Source organism: Eschrichtius robustus, chromosome 11, assembly GCF_028021215.1.
Source record: "Eschrichtius robustus isolate mEscRob2 chromosome 11, mEscRob2.pri, whole genome shotgun sequence".
Taxonomy (NCBI): domain Eukaryota; kingdom Metazoa; phylum Chordata; class Mammalia; order Artiodactyla; family Eschrichtiidae; genus Eschrichtius; species Eschrichtius robustus.
In genome coordinates, this window is record NC_090834.1 from 102,551,662 (window position 1) to 102,564,532 (window position 12,871).

At 38.8% G+C, this 12,871-nt stretch overlaps 2 protein-coding genes across 2 annotated transcripts; both read right to left on the bottom strand.

Moving 5' to 3' along the window:
• Positions 1–8,243: 8,243 nt before the first annotated feature.
• LOC137771792 (olfactory receptor 5B2-like) lies at positions 8,244–9,191 on the bottom strand. The gene has a single exon (XM_068555456.1). The coding sequence runs from the start codon at positions 9,186–9,188 to the stop codon at positions 8,244–8,246; it is 945 nt and encodes a 314-aa protein (XP_068411557.1). The 5' UTR covers positions 9,189–9,191.
• Positions 9,192–9,919: 728 nt separating this feature from the next.
• On the bottom strand, positions 9,920–10,720 carry LOC137772277 (olfactory receptor 5B2-like). The gene has a single exon (XM_068556135.1). The coding sequence runs from the start codon at positions 10,718–10,720 to the stop codon at positions 9,920–9,922; it is 801 nt and encodes a 266-aa protein (XP_068412236.1).
• Between the last annotated feature and the right edge of the window lie 2,151 nt (positions 10,721–12,871).

A 12,871-nucleotide genomic window follows, 5' to 3' on the forward strand; every position in this document is an offset into this window, starting at 1 on the left:
CATATTTCCAACAAACACATGAAAGGATGCTCAACATTACCAATCATTAGAGAAATGCAAATCAAAACTACAATGAAGTGTCACATCACAGCAGTCAGAATGACCATCATCAAAAAATCTACAAACAATAAATGCTGGAGTGGGTGTGGAGGAAACGGAACCTTCTTGCACTGTTGATGGGAATGTAAATTGATACAACCACTATGGAGAACAGTATGGAGGTTCCTTAAAAAACTAAAAATAGGACTACCATATGACCCAGCAATCCCACAACTGGGTATATACCCTGAGAAAATCATAATTCAAAAAGAGACATGGGGCTTCCCTGCTGGCGCAGTGGTTAAGAATCCTCCTGCCAATGCAGGGGACACGGGTTCCAGCCCTGGTCTGGGAAGATCCCACATGCCTCGGAGCAACTAAGCCCGTGCGCCACAACTACTGAGCCTGTGCTCTAGAGCCCGTGAGCCACAACTACTGACTCCACGTGCTACAACTACTGAAGCCTGCGAGCCTAGAGCCTGTGCTCCGCAACAAGAGAAGCCACAGTGATGAGAAGCCCGCGCACTGCAACGAAGAGTAGCACCCACTCGCTGCAACTAGAGAAAGCCCACGCGCAGCAACGAAGACCCAACACAGCATGTTCCACATGTTCCACATTTTTCATTGCAACGCTATTTACAATAGCCAGGACATGGAAGCAACCTAAGTGTCCACCGACAGATGAATGGATAAAGAAGATGTGGCACATATATACAATGGCATATTACTCAGCCATAAAAACAAATGAAATTGAGTTATTTGTAGTGAGGTGGATGGACCTAGAGTCTGTCATACAGAATGAAGTAAGTCAGAAAGAGAAAAATAAATACCACATGCTAACACATATATATGGAATCTAAAAGAAAAAAAAATGGTTCTGAAGAACCTAGGGGCAGGATAGGAATAAAGATGCAGATGCAGAGAATGGACTTGAGGGCATGGGGAGGGGAAATGTTGAGCTGGGACGAAGTGAGAGAGTGGCATGGCCATATATACACTACCAAATGTAAAATAGATAGCTAGTGGGAAGCAGCCACATAGCACAGGGAGATCAGCTCATTGCTTTGTGACCACCTAGAGGGGTGGGATAGGGAGGGTGGGAGGGAGACGCAAGAGGGAGGGGATATGGGGATATATGTATACATATAGCTGATTCACTTTGTTATACAGCAGAAACTAACACACCATTGTAAAGCAGTTATAGTCCAATAAAGATGTTAAAATAAACAAACAAACAAACAAACAAAAGGTGTTTGGAGACCAACACTGTTATTCACAGAGGAAGCATATTGTGGTGATAAAGAACATGGTCTCTGGAGTGACTTGCCTGCATTCAAATCCTGGTATTGCTACTTACTAGCTGGGTAACCTTGGGCAACTCACAACCTCTCTGTGCCTCAGTTTAAAACAGGGATGGTAATAATAGTACCTCACAAGGCTGTTTGGGGAATTTAATAAGTTGATATGTTTAAATCACTTAGAATACTGCCTAATACATAGTTAGCATGCAATGTCACAATTATTACTACTCTTAAATAAATATTAATATGAATAGTGGTCATAGTATTATATGACTATCGAAAAAATAACAAAAAAAGCTCAACAAAATTATTGGAACCACTCTACTAAAGAAACTTATGTGGGTGAGTGACCTAATAGCTTAAATTCAAAATTGTATAATCAAACATACCATACTTACAATTATTAACAACAAAAAACTGAGGGTTGAGATTCAGGGATAATAACAGATACAAATTTTGACACGTTATCTTTCATGGCAAGACTTCTGCCAGAGGAATCTATTGAAGGTTGTACTGATTATTTCACCCAACTGTATTTATGAAATAGCTTTCCCGATTTTCAGAATCCAGGCTAAATATCTAATCCAATCTGATAAATTCTTCAACAAACAAGCTCTTAATGCCAGAATTATTCAGCCCTGGCTCTCTTTTCCTCACAATCCACATGTAGTCCATGAGCACATACTATTATCTCTACCTTCAAAATATATCCTAAATTCATTCATTTGTCACCACCTTTATTATAACCATTTCAGGGCAAACCATTGCTTAGGTCACACCTGGTAAGAACTGAGACAAAGAAGGAGACACTGGGAAACTTAAGAAAAGGATATCTGAGTTAAGATGCAGATATGGAAGCTGAGAGATGGTGGGGGCTAAGGAGTAGATATTAAAGGATGTTGAAGTTTTATCCTTTCAATTTGATAGTAAATGTGTCCTATAGGACATGTCTTTTTAATCTTAACAACAATAATATCAGCAACAATCACATCTGCAACCTCATTACCCTTCACACCAGGCACTGTTGTCTTAGTTCATATAGATTCAAACCTTTAAAGTCTGAATCCAAGCCTGAATAACAATATAAACAATGCATAATATAAACAATATAATATGCTACCTTAATTTTTTTTTTCTGTATTACCCAATGTACCCAGTACATAATAAGGCCTCGAAATGTCTTAAGCTCACTGTGAGCTCTTATGATTAAGCTATTACATTTCTGTGTATAATGTTTACTCTTAATTAAAAACATAATTTTGAACAGGTGAAGATATCACTTCAGGAAATAAAGTGTATTGACAGGTATGTCACTGTGCCAAGATCTAAGAGGGTTAAATTAGGTTATTTAGTATCCTAACTATTTAAAACACTAACACGAGACAATATTGTCTTATCTGTGTCCAGAGAATTCCTGGAGATTAAATATAAGTACATGAAGAGACTGTCCCATAGAATGGAGACTGCAGGGTTGTGGCCAGCACAGGTGGACAAGATGTTCTTGTATCCCTTGGCTAAGCACATACTCAAAATGGTGATAGTTATGAACAAGTAGAAAATCAAGGTAATCAGAAAAACAAGAAAGATATTGAAACACCACAAAGCGAGAACTAGCTCACTGATAGATTTATGAGAGCAAGAGAGAGCCATGACAGCTTGCTTTCTCAGAAAAAGTGATGGACCATGTTGGACAGACAAAAGGAGAAACTTAAGGTGAAATCATTATGGATGGAAGCGTTCAGGACATCCCACAGACCTAGCAGTCAATGAGGGCCAGAGGACCAAAAAATTTATTATCATAGTGGTGGTACAACGGAGAGGTTTACACCCTGCTGTATAGTTGTCAGAAGACATTGAAATCATCTCAGTCCCTCTCAATCACATTTTCTTTCGATTATTGGGTTATTTGACCAACGTTGGACTACATTCCAAGAATACAGACTTTATGGGATAACACTTCTGTCCTCAAAAAGCTCACAATTAAATAGCAGAGCCACACTTGTAAATGTAAATATATATATTAAATGTAACAAGAATATATTAAATATATTAGTGTTTATATAAACTATATAACTATTTCTATAATACATTCTATTAATATTTAATAATACAATATATGATTTATTGATATGTTATGTGTATTTAATGTGTTCGGATGAACAGAGAAGGATGCCAATACAGAAAAGGAAGAGGCAGAAGGATTAGGGAGAAGAAGAGAAGGGAAAGGACGCATTTATTAAACAACTATTCTCTGTCCAGCACTGTGCAAAGTTCTTGCTCATTCAGCACTCATTTAGTACAATTATTATCTCCAGTAGAAGCTCAGAGGATTTTAGTGTGATATCTTAGATCAGAAAATTTGGTTAAAGTGGACTTTTATTTTTCTTGTGCTAATGTTATTCCTACTAGCCATTTTAATTATGTTTTACAGGCTGGGTGGGGATTAAGAAATAAATATTTCTGGAATTAAATTGCACTGTAGATATTTTACAGAATTTTCTGTCATATATTCCTCCACTTCTTACCAACAGCACCCAGAAGGTCTTATGGGAATCTCTCTATATTTGTTGGTATAAATAATACTAGCTGTTAGACAAAAAAATAGCTCACCCACAGAGGTTTTTCTTGCTCATATACTGTTCATATACACTATATGGGACTCATATAGTGACTTAGGAATCCAAGTTCTTTCCATTTAGTGGCTCCGCTGTCCGCTATGGCCTGGAAAGACCAGTCACTCAGTGTGAGAAGGGGGCCAGGCTGACCTCTCTCTATCTGGCACCAGTAATGTCTGCCCTTACCCCATTCAAATATAGTGCTGGGCCTGAGCTGGCTCTGTCCCCAACCACTTCTTACTCTCCTTGCCAGGCAGCCTTCTCCCTAGTGGAACAAGAGGGGCCAAGCTGGTGCTTGGCCTGGGCCTGGGCTCATGCTAGGGTGACTGTGGGAAACTGGCCAGAGGTCCAGGCAGTCTCAACATGCTTCTTCCTCCTTGTTTGGAGGGGAAGAGAGGGGGTCAGCAAGTGTGTGTGAGCTCTCCACAGTGGACTCCACATTTCTCACAGCTCCCCAGCCTGTCCCACTGGTCTTCAAACCAGCCAAGGGGACTTGTCTTCCTGGTGTTGGGCCCCAGGGCTGGGGTACCCAATATGTGGTTAGAATTGCTCATTCCCCGTGGAGGATCTCCTAGCCCAGGTAATCCCCGCCTCCTCCATGTCCGTTCCTAGGGGCGCAGGTCCCAAACTGATTGCTTCTCTTCTCTTGCTACCCGACTCCCTGCAGATCGTTCTTTACAGCCTTGGTTGTATAAGAGTCTTTCATCAGTTGCTAGTTTGTTTTCAGTGAGAATTGCTCCACACTTAGATGTATTTCTGATGTGTTTGTGGGGGGAGGTGAGCTCAGTGTCCTCCTACTCTGCCATCTGGATCTCCTCTCCCCACAATTTCTTTATCCGTTCATCCTTCAACTGATACTTAGGTGGTTTCCATGTCTTGGCTATTGTGAATGATGCTACAACACACATACACACAAAAGTAATTAGGTGAGAAGATGTATATGTTAATTAGCTTGACTGCAATAATCATTTCACCATGTGTATGTATATCAAAACGTCATGTTGCACTCAAATATATACATTTGTTATTAAAATTTTTAATAAATAAATAATACAGGACATAGGGGAACCTGGGCAAGGGTTTATTAGTTTCCTATGGCTTCTCTAACATGTTACCAAAAAATTGGTGGCTTAAAAATCACAGAAATTTATTCTCTCACAGTACTAGAAGCCAGAAATTCCAAATTAGTTTCACTGTGCCCAAATCGATGTGGTGGTGGTAGGGCTCCTAATCCCTCTGGAGGATGTAGAATAAAATCCATTCTTGCCTGTTTCATCTTCTGGTGGTATTCCATGGCTTGTGGCTGCATCACTCCAATCTCTGTCTCCATGGTTACATTGCCTTCTCCTCTTCTCTCTGTGGTCCAATCTCTCTTTGACTTTTTTTAAAAAATAAATTTATTCATTTATTTATTTAGTTTTGGCTGTGTTGGGTCTTCGTTGCTGTGTTCGGGCTTTCTCTAGTTGTGGTGAGCGGGGGCTACTCTTTGTTGCCGTGCGCGGGTTTCTCATTGCGGTGGCTTCTCTAGTTGCAGAGCACGGGCTCTAGGCACGTGGGCTTCAGTAGTTGTGGCACACAGGCTCAGTAGTTGTGGCTCGTGGGCTCCAGAGTGCAGGCTCAGTAGTTGTGGCACACGGGCTTAGTTGCTCTGAGGCATGTGGTATCTTCCTGGACCAGAGATCGAACCCGTGTCCCCTGCATTGGCAGGCGGATTCTTAACCACTGGGGCAACCACCAGGGAAGTCCTCTTTGACTTCTTCTTATAAGGATATATATGATTTCCTTTAGGGCCCACATGAATAATCCAGGGTAATTGATCAGTCTTAAATACTTAAGATAATCGCAGATGCACACAGTCCTTTTTATGCTACATAAGGTAATATTCACATGTTCCAGGGACTCAGATGTGGATCTTTTGGGAGCCACTATTCAACCTACACGGGTTCACATGGGAACATTCTACATGATCTTTGAAAATTTGCTGTAACTCTAAAATAATTCTAAAGTTAAATAATTAAATTTCAACAAGAGAAGCATCACTATAAAGATAGAAGTGACTCTTGTGATATAACACACTGCCCACTAGGAACAGCATGATCATCTTAGTACATTCAAGCACAATCTTACAAATGTCGAGATGTTGAAGTCAATAATTAAATAGAGACAAAAAAGGAGCCACTGGTGCACGTTCCCATTAGAGCTTTAGTATAAAATGGAGATCCCTGAGGGTCAAATAAATGCATAATGATTATGCTTTACACTAGGATATGAAATGCATGTTATGTTTATCACTGACAGATACTTTCTGGTCTATATTCCATACGGACATTTTGAAGCATTTCAGTTAGGTGTATAAACAGTACGTATGAAGTAATTTTCCAAATTAAATCAGAGAGTAAACTTTTATTCAATCTCATATTAATGTATTCTTATGATTTACCAATTAGAATTTATTTGGTGTTTACTTGCCACTTTACAAGACATATTGAGATGATCTGAGATTACCCATTGATGGGATATCTAGGAAATCATTGTGCCAAAAGTGGGGCATGAAAACATTGAGCAAGAATGTAGATTAAAACATTTCAGCAGGGCTTCCCTGGTGGCGCAGTGGTTGAGAATCTGCCTGCCAATGCAGGGGACACGCGTTCGAGCCCTGGTATGGGAAGATCCCACATGCCGCGGAGCAACTAGGCCCGTGAGCCACAACTACTGAGCCTGCGCGTCTGGAGCTTGTGCTGTGCAATAAGAGAGGCCACGACAGTGAAAGGCCCGCGCGTTGCGATGAAGAGTGGCCCCCGCTCGCCACAACTAGAGAAAGCCCTCGCACAGAAACGAAGACCTAACACAGCCAAAAATAAATAAATAAATTAATTAATTAAAAAAAATAAAACATTTCAGCAAAGCAGAAAATAAGCTGTAACTCTGGAAATGCTCTATATGTATATCTACAAGGTAACTAAGGGGAATAAACTGTAATATAATCATCAATGGTTCAAAGATTTAACATATAGTACAAAAGGACTCAAACTTTATTTGTACTTTTGGTAAGTGTTTATTGAGAATCTGCTGTGAAACACATACTCATTTAGGTACTGAGGACCACATGAGAAAAAGAGATAAAGTCACTGCTCTTATGGAACTTACACTCTAGTTAGGAGAAATAGTTAACAAACCAGTTGGCGAGCAAACATACATGAGTGAGTGTTGATAGGGACTATAAAGAAAAATGCAGGGTGAGGAGTTGCTGTATGTGGGGAGGAGAGAGTATTTTATAAAGATGGTCAAGGAAGGCCTCTGTGGTAGGATAACATTTAAGGACACCCTGAATGAAGTAAGGGAAGATTCCTCTCGGAGGGAGTAGTAAGTACAAAGGCCCTGATGTGGAAACATATATGGAGTTATCAAGAAATAGCGAGGGAATCAGTGTAAATGGAGTGGAGGAGAAGACTTGGAGAGTGAAAAGGATGACCTAACTCCTTAAGTGTAAACAAATGAGAAGCACTAACCACTTCAAAGCATCTGCAGATAGAAAAACATACAATGTCATTGATACTCTCAGTGCATATTTTTAAACATTGTGAAAGTTTGTGCTCATGTACAAATAATTGAAAATGCTTTTATTTCCTTCCATTTTTCTTGTATTCCATTTCTTTCTTCCTTTTGAAAATCATAATGGAAACATTGGTTCTACAAAATGACTCAGCCAAGACAGAAATATAACTCAATTTAAATGTGATATTTATGTCTTTCAATAAAATGTGCCAACAAAGGACATACTTTCATTTAGAATTATATAGCTTTTTCTCCAATTAAGACTCTTAGAACAGATATACTAAAGAAATAAATAAGATTAGATATAAATTTATATTCAATAGCTTTAAACTATTTTAAATTATTGTATTATAAGCTACCTACACTACAAATTTACCATTGCCATATGTATGTGACCACACGCCCACATAGAGCACTTGTATGAACCTCTGTTCATGGGCTTGTTTGTCCTACTGATTTACATGTATGTTTGCACTGGCATGTGGTAGAGAAAACATCTGTGTAACAAGTGAATAAATCAAAAACGATTCATAAGGTTTTTAAGAAGCAGGACCCAGAATATCTTATGCTTCACTTGAGACATATATAGTTGAAGTATTAAGTATATTTTATTTTTACTAAACAACAGACTTTTGAGTTGGATATAATTTTAGGAATTAAATGTAATGTAGGGCTAAAATGTGAATGGGATGACCTGAGAGAAATGAAACTAGATTTTGTACATCACACAACATTAAAATCCAAAGGCTAGAGAGAATTTTGCTTTCCCCAAAACCTTCTTGAATGCACTTTTAACCTCTTTGTTCCTCAGGCTGTAGACGATAGGGTTCAGCATGGGAATGACCATAGCATAGAACACAGATGCCACTTTGTCTGTGTCCATGGAATGATTGGAGCTGGGTTGTAAGTACATAAAGATGACTGTCCCATAGAAGATGGAGACTGCAGAGAGGTGACTAGTGCAGATGGACAAACCCTTTTGGTATCCCTTAGCTGAGTGCATCTTCAAGATGGTGATCGATATGAAAAGGTAGGAAATCAATATTACCAGAAGAGCAAAAAAGACATTAAAGTTTGAAATTAAAACAAGAACCACCTCACTAATGTGTTTATCCAAGCAAGACAGAGCCATGACAGCTGGAATGTCACAGAAAAAGTGATGGACCACATTGGACTTACAGAAGGAAAGACTGAATGTGCCTCCAGCATGGATGGAAGCATTCAAGAAACCACATGCATAGGAGCCTATGGCCAGACGTGTACACACACTTGTCTTCATGGTGATGGTGTAATGGAGGGGTTTACATACTGCTGCATAGCGGTCATAGGCCATTGAGGCTAAGAGGAAATTTTCCACACTGGCAAAGGCTACAAATAAGTATATCTGAGCAGCACATGCATTGTAGGAGATGACCTTGCCTCCTCTAAGGAACCCAGCTATCACTTTAGGTGTGACAGCTGAGGAGTAGCCAAAGTCCACCAAAGACAAATTAATGATGAAAAGGTACATTGGGGTGTGGAGACAGGAGTCCAACAGGATCAGTGTGATCATCCCCAGGTTTCCAAAAGCACTGATGAGGAAAATGAGGATGAACACAATAAAGAAGGGAATCTGAAGTTCTGTGGCATTGGTTAGACCCACCAGGATGAAATCCGTCACATTTGTACCATTCTCCATGTGTATTACTAAATTCTCTGTAGTAATGAGAAAGCAAGGAGCATCTGGTAAACAGCAAAGAGACTGCACTGAAATTTAAATATATAAACACTCCATTATTTTTTCATTTTATGATGGCAATAAATTATTCTTCATGATTCTCTGATCTAAAGCATTGATTGAAAAAAAACTTAGTAAATAAATTATCTTATAGTTACATACTCTTGAAGCTGAAAGATCCATACGGATTACATGGCCAACTTCCCACTTGTGCAAATGAACAACCTGAGGTGCAGAAAGAGATTATTATTTGTCTTAGGTCACATATTTGCCATAAATACATGTCCCAAATCAGATCACTTCAATCTATTAACAGCTTACATTTATACAGTGCTCAGTCCAAGTACACATTTATGTTTAATTTGTTTAAATATGGTTAATCTTCTAACAAATCTACAAAAGGTTAAGTGTTTTGAGCAAGTTTACACAAGTACCAGCTGACAGATTCAAGCTTTGGACCCAGGCAGAGTGACTTCCAAGACACATGATCCTAACTGAAGTTTAATTGAATTTATTTTAACTAAATTCATATTTATTCATTGCATACACTAGACCAAACTCAATGCTTGTGGGTGCACAGTGGAGAAACTAAGATATATATGTAAACTAGATGTAGTGGGGAAACTAGCACACCAAAATCATTGTTTTAAATTATACTAATAAAAGTAGACTAATCCCACTTACGTTTGGACTCATTTTTCTGTCCACTCATGGATGTGTGAATTACATGCGGTTTGCATAAATGATGTTTCTTCGGGCATGTACTTAAATATACTTTGAGTGAAATGAGAGTGGGGATGATCATGCATCTTCAGGATGGTGATAAATATGAACATGCAGGAAATAAAGATAGCCATGAGAGCAAAAAACACATGGAAGGTACTAATATAAACAAGAACCATCTCACTCATGTGTTTATCTGAGCAGGAAAGGACCATGACTGCTGGAAGATCACAGATAAAGTGATGAACCAGATTGGACCTACAGAAAGAGAGACTGAAGGTATCTCCAATGTTTACAGAGGCATTCAGAACACCACAAGCATAAGAGCCTATGGCAAGACAAGCACACATATTTGTTGTCGTGGTGATGGTGTAATGTAGGGGTTTACACACGGCCGCATAGCGGTCATAGGCCATTGAGGCCAAGAGGTAACTTTCCACCGTGGCAAAGACTGTAAAAAAGAACATCTGAGCAGTGCATGCATTGTAGGAGATGACCTTATTTCCTGTAAGGAATCCTGCCATCACATTGGGTGTGATTGCTGAGGAGTAACCAAAGTCCACCAGTGAGAGATTACTGAGGGAAAAGTACATAAGAGTGTGAAGATGAGAGTCCAACAGAATCAACATGATCATCCCCAGATTTCCAACTAGAGTGATGAGGTAGATGAGAGTGAACATTATAAAGAGTGGGACCTGCATTTCTGGAGCATCAGGAAGTCCTAGAAGGATGAATTCAGTCACTACTGTATTGTTCTCCATGGACATCATTTGGGAATCACACGATGCCCTGCAACAATGAGAGGTAAAGGAACAGGAATGGAACAGAGGGTACAGTGAAATTGGAATGCATGTATACTCTGTGGATTATTTTAATTACAGCAATAATTTGTTCTCCAGATCTAAAGCATACACATAAGAAAATTAGTAAATAAACTATCTGTTGTGTTATAGATAGTTGAAATTGAGGGGCTTCATGGATCACTCATGAAGTTTACTAATCTTGTATATGAGAAACTGAGGTATAGAAAGGGGTAATGACTTGTCCAAAGTCACATATCTGGAATGACTCCATCTTCCAAATCATATCTACTGAGTCAAGAAACAACATACCCTTCTATAGTGCCCACATTCCAGTATGTCACAGTCGATCCTCATTATCTGTAGTAGTTGGGTTCTATAAAGTAACAGTGGACAGTGAATTCATGAGTGCTTATTTGCTCCTAGCAGAAATACACAAATAGGTTCCTTCAAACCTCTGGTCACATTTTCATCAATCAATCAATCCAAAAGCTTGTTTATGTGTGTTTCTCTTTAACATCGTATTTAATATATACTGTTGATTCATTAACATTGGTCTCACAGCCAACAGCACTATAACTCATACCTAAATGAAGCTTATGTAATACACTTATTTTCTCCTTAAGGCACATCACAGTCTTGTGCTCAGGAACACTCAACGGCACTTCAGCATTACACTCAGGGGCTATTTAAATTAAAAAATCACCAACAAAAGGCATAAAAGTATGGAAAACTGGCACTACAAAGACTGCATAATAAACAGTTACAGTATGGGAACGGAAACAAGAAGGTAGAGCAATTGCCTTGTTCAACCTCTGCTGGAAATATGAACGTCAAGCAACTCATATTTTTCACCACTCTGCACATGTCCCTAAATGATCACAAAAGCACTACAAATATTTATTTTAGGATTAAAATAAATTTTAATTATAGGAAAAATTGCAAATGTGAAATCTGTGAATATGAGGATTGACTGTATGTGTATATATTCGTTTCATCCTCTTAACAATGCTATGAGGTTCATTAGTCATTACCCTCATTGATTTTATGAGATAACTTAGACTCAAAAAGATTGCTTAATTTGTTTGAGTTTACGTGAGTATTAACTGGCAGAGTCAAGCTTTGTACCCAGGCAGACTAGTTTCCAATTCCCATGATATGAACTGAAATTTGAGTTGAAGTGAACTAATTCAGTTCACATGTTTTATTGAATCCATTAGACCAAGTTTAATATTAGTTGTTAGGACCACTGAAATAACTAATATACTATCCTTGGGTATGGGACTTACAGTGGAGTAACAGAGATGTACATGTAATGTAGATGCAGTGCAATGACTGCAACAACAAATATGTCCAAACAGCAAAGGCAATTCTGAAGAGAAAGTAATGCACTGAGTGTAAGAACTCAAGATCTGGGAGGAGATGAATAGCATTCTAAAAGTACCTACCATTTACTATCAGGGAGACAGTGTCCTAACCTAAGTTTTCTGAGCCTCATATTTTTCATCGCTAAAAACAAAGAGGTAATGCGAAGGGACAAAAGTCAGAGTTAATAAAATAATGCACGAAAAACAATAAATATAAGCCTGATTAGTGTTAGTTCTAATGTTAGTATTAGGAAGAAATGATGGTTTCTACCTTGGTTTGGAAAAAGTGGGAAGCAATATTCAGATCTTTAGGTTATGGATTACTTTTGAAGTCTGATAGCCTCTCTCCTTGATTAGTCTTTCTTCACACACTATGTCCACTCAGGTCTTCTGATTCCTCCTGTGGGTCTCACTCTGTCTTTCCTCTAACCATATCATTGGCTGTACCAGCCATTGTTCAATTTCTTCCTAGAGATCCATATTTTACCTTGGGTTGAAACAGTTTTCTTCTGCTTCAAACTCATTCTTACTCTCACGACTGCAACCCATAAGCTGGATCACAAAAATCTAGGGTTGAAATTGTATGCTCCTGAGTTTGACGAGCTTTCAGATCTGCTTTTGTGGTGAACCTCGCATTCTAAAGTTTTTCATTTGAATTTGAGGCCTGTGTCACAGCTTCCATTTATTAACCATTCTTCTCTACCAGTTTCCCCTTCACGACTTCACCTTTCATGCCTAGTACCTAAAGACATTT

Coding starts and splice junctions, on each gene's coding strand:
- LOC137772277 (XM_068556135.1), bottom strand. CDS start 10,720: ATGATGTCCATGGAGAACAATACAGTAGTGACTGAATTCATCCTTCTA.
- LOC137771792 (XM_068555456.1), bottom strand. CDS start 9,188: ATGGAGAATGGTACAAATGTGACGGATTTCATCCTGGTGGGTCTAACC.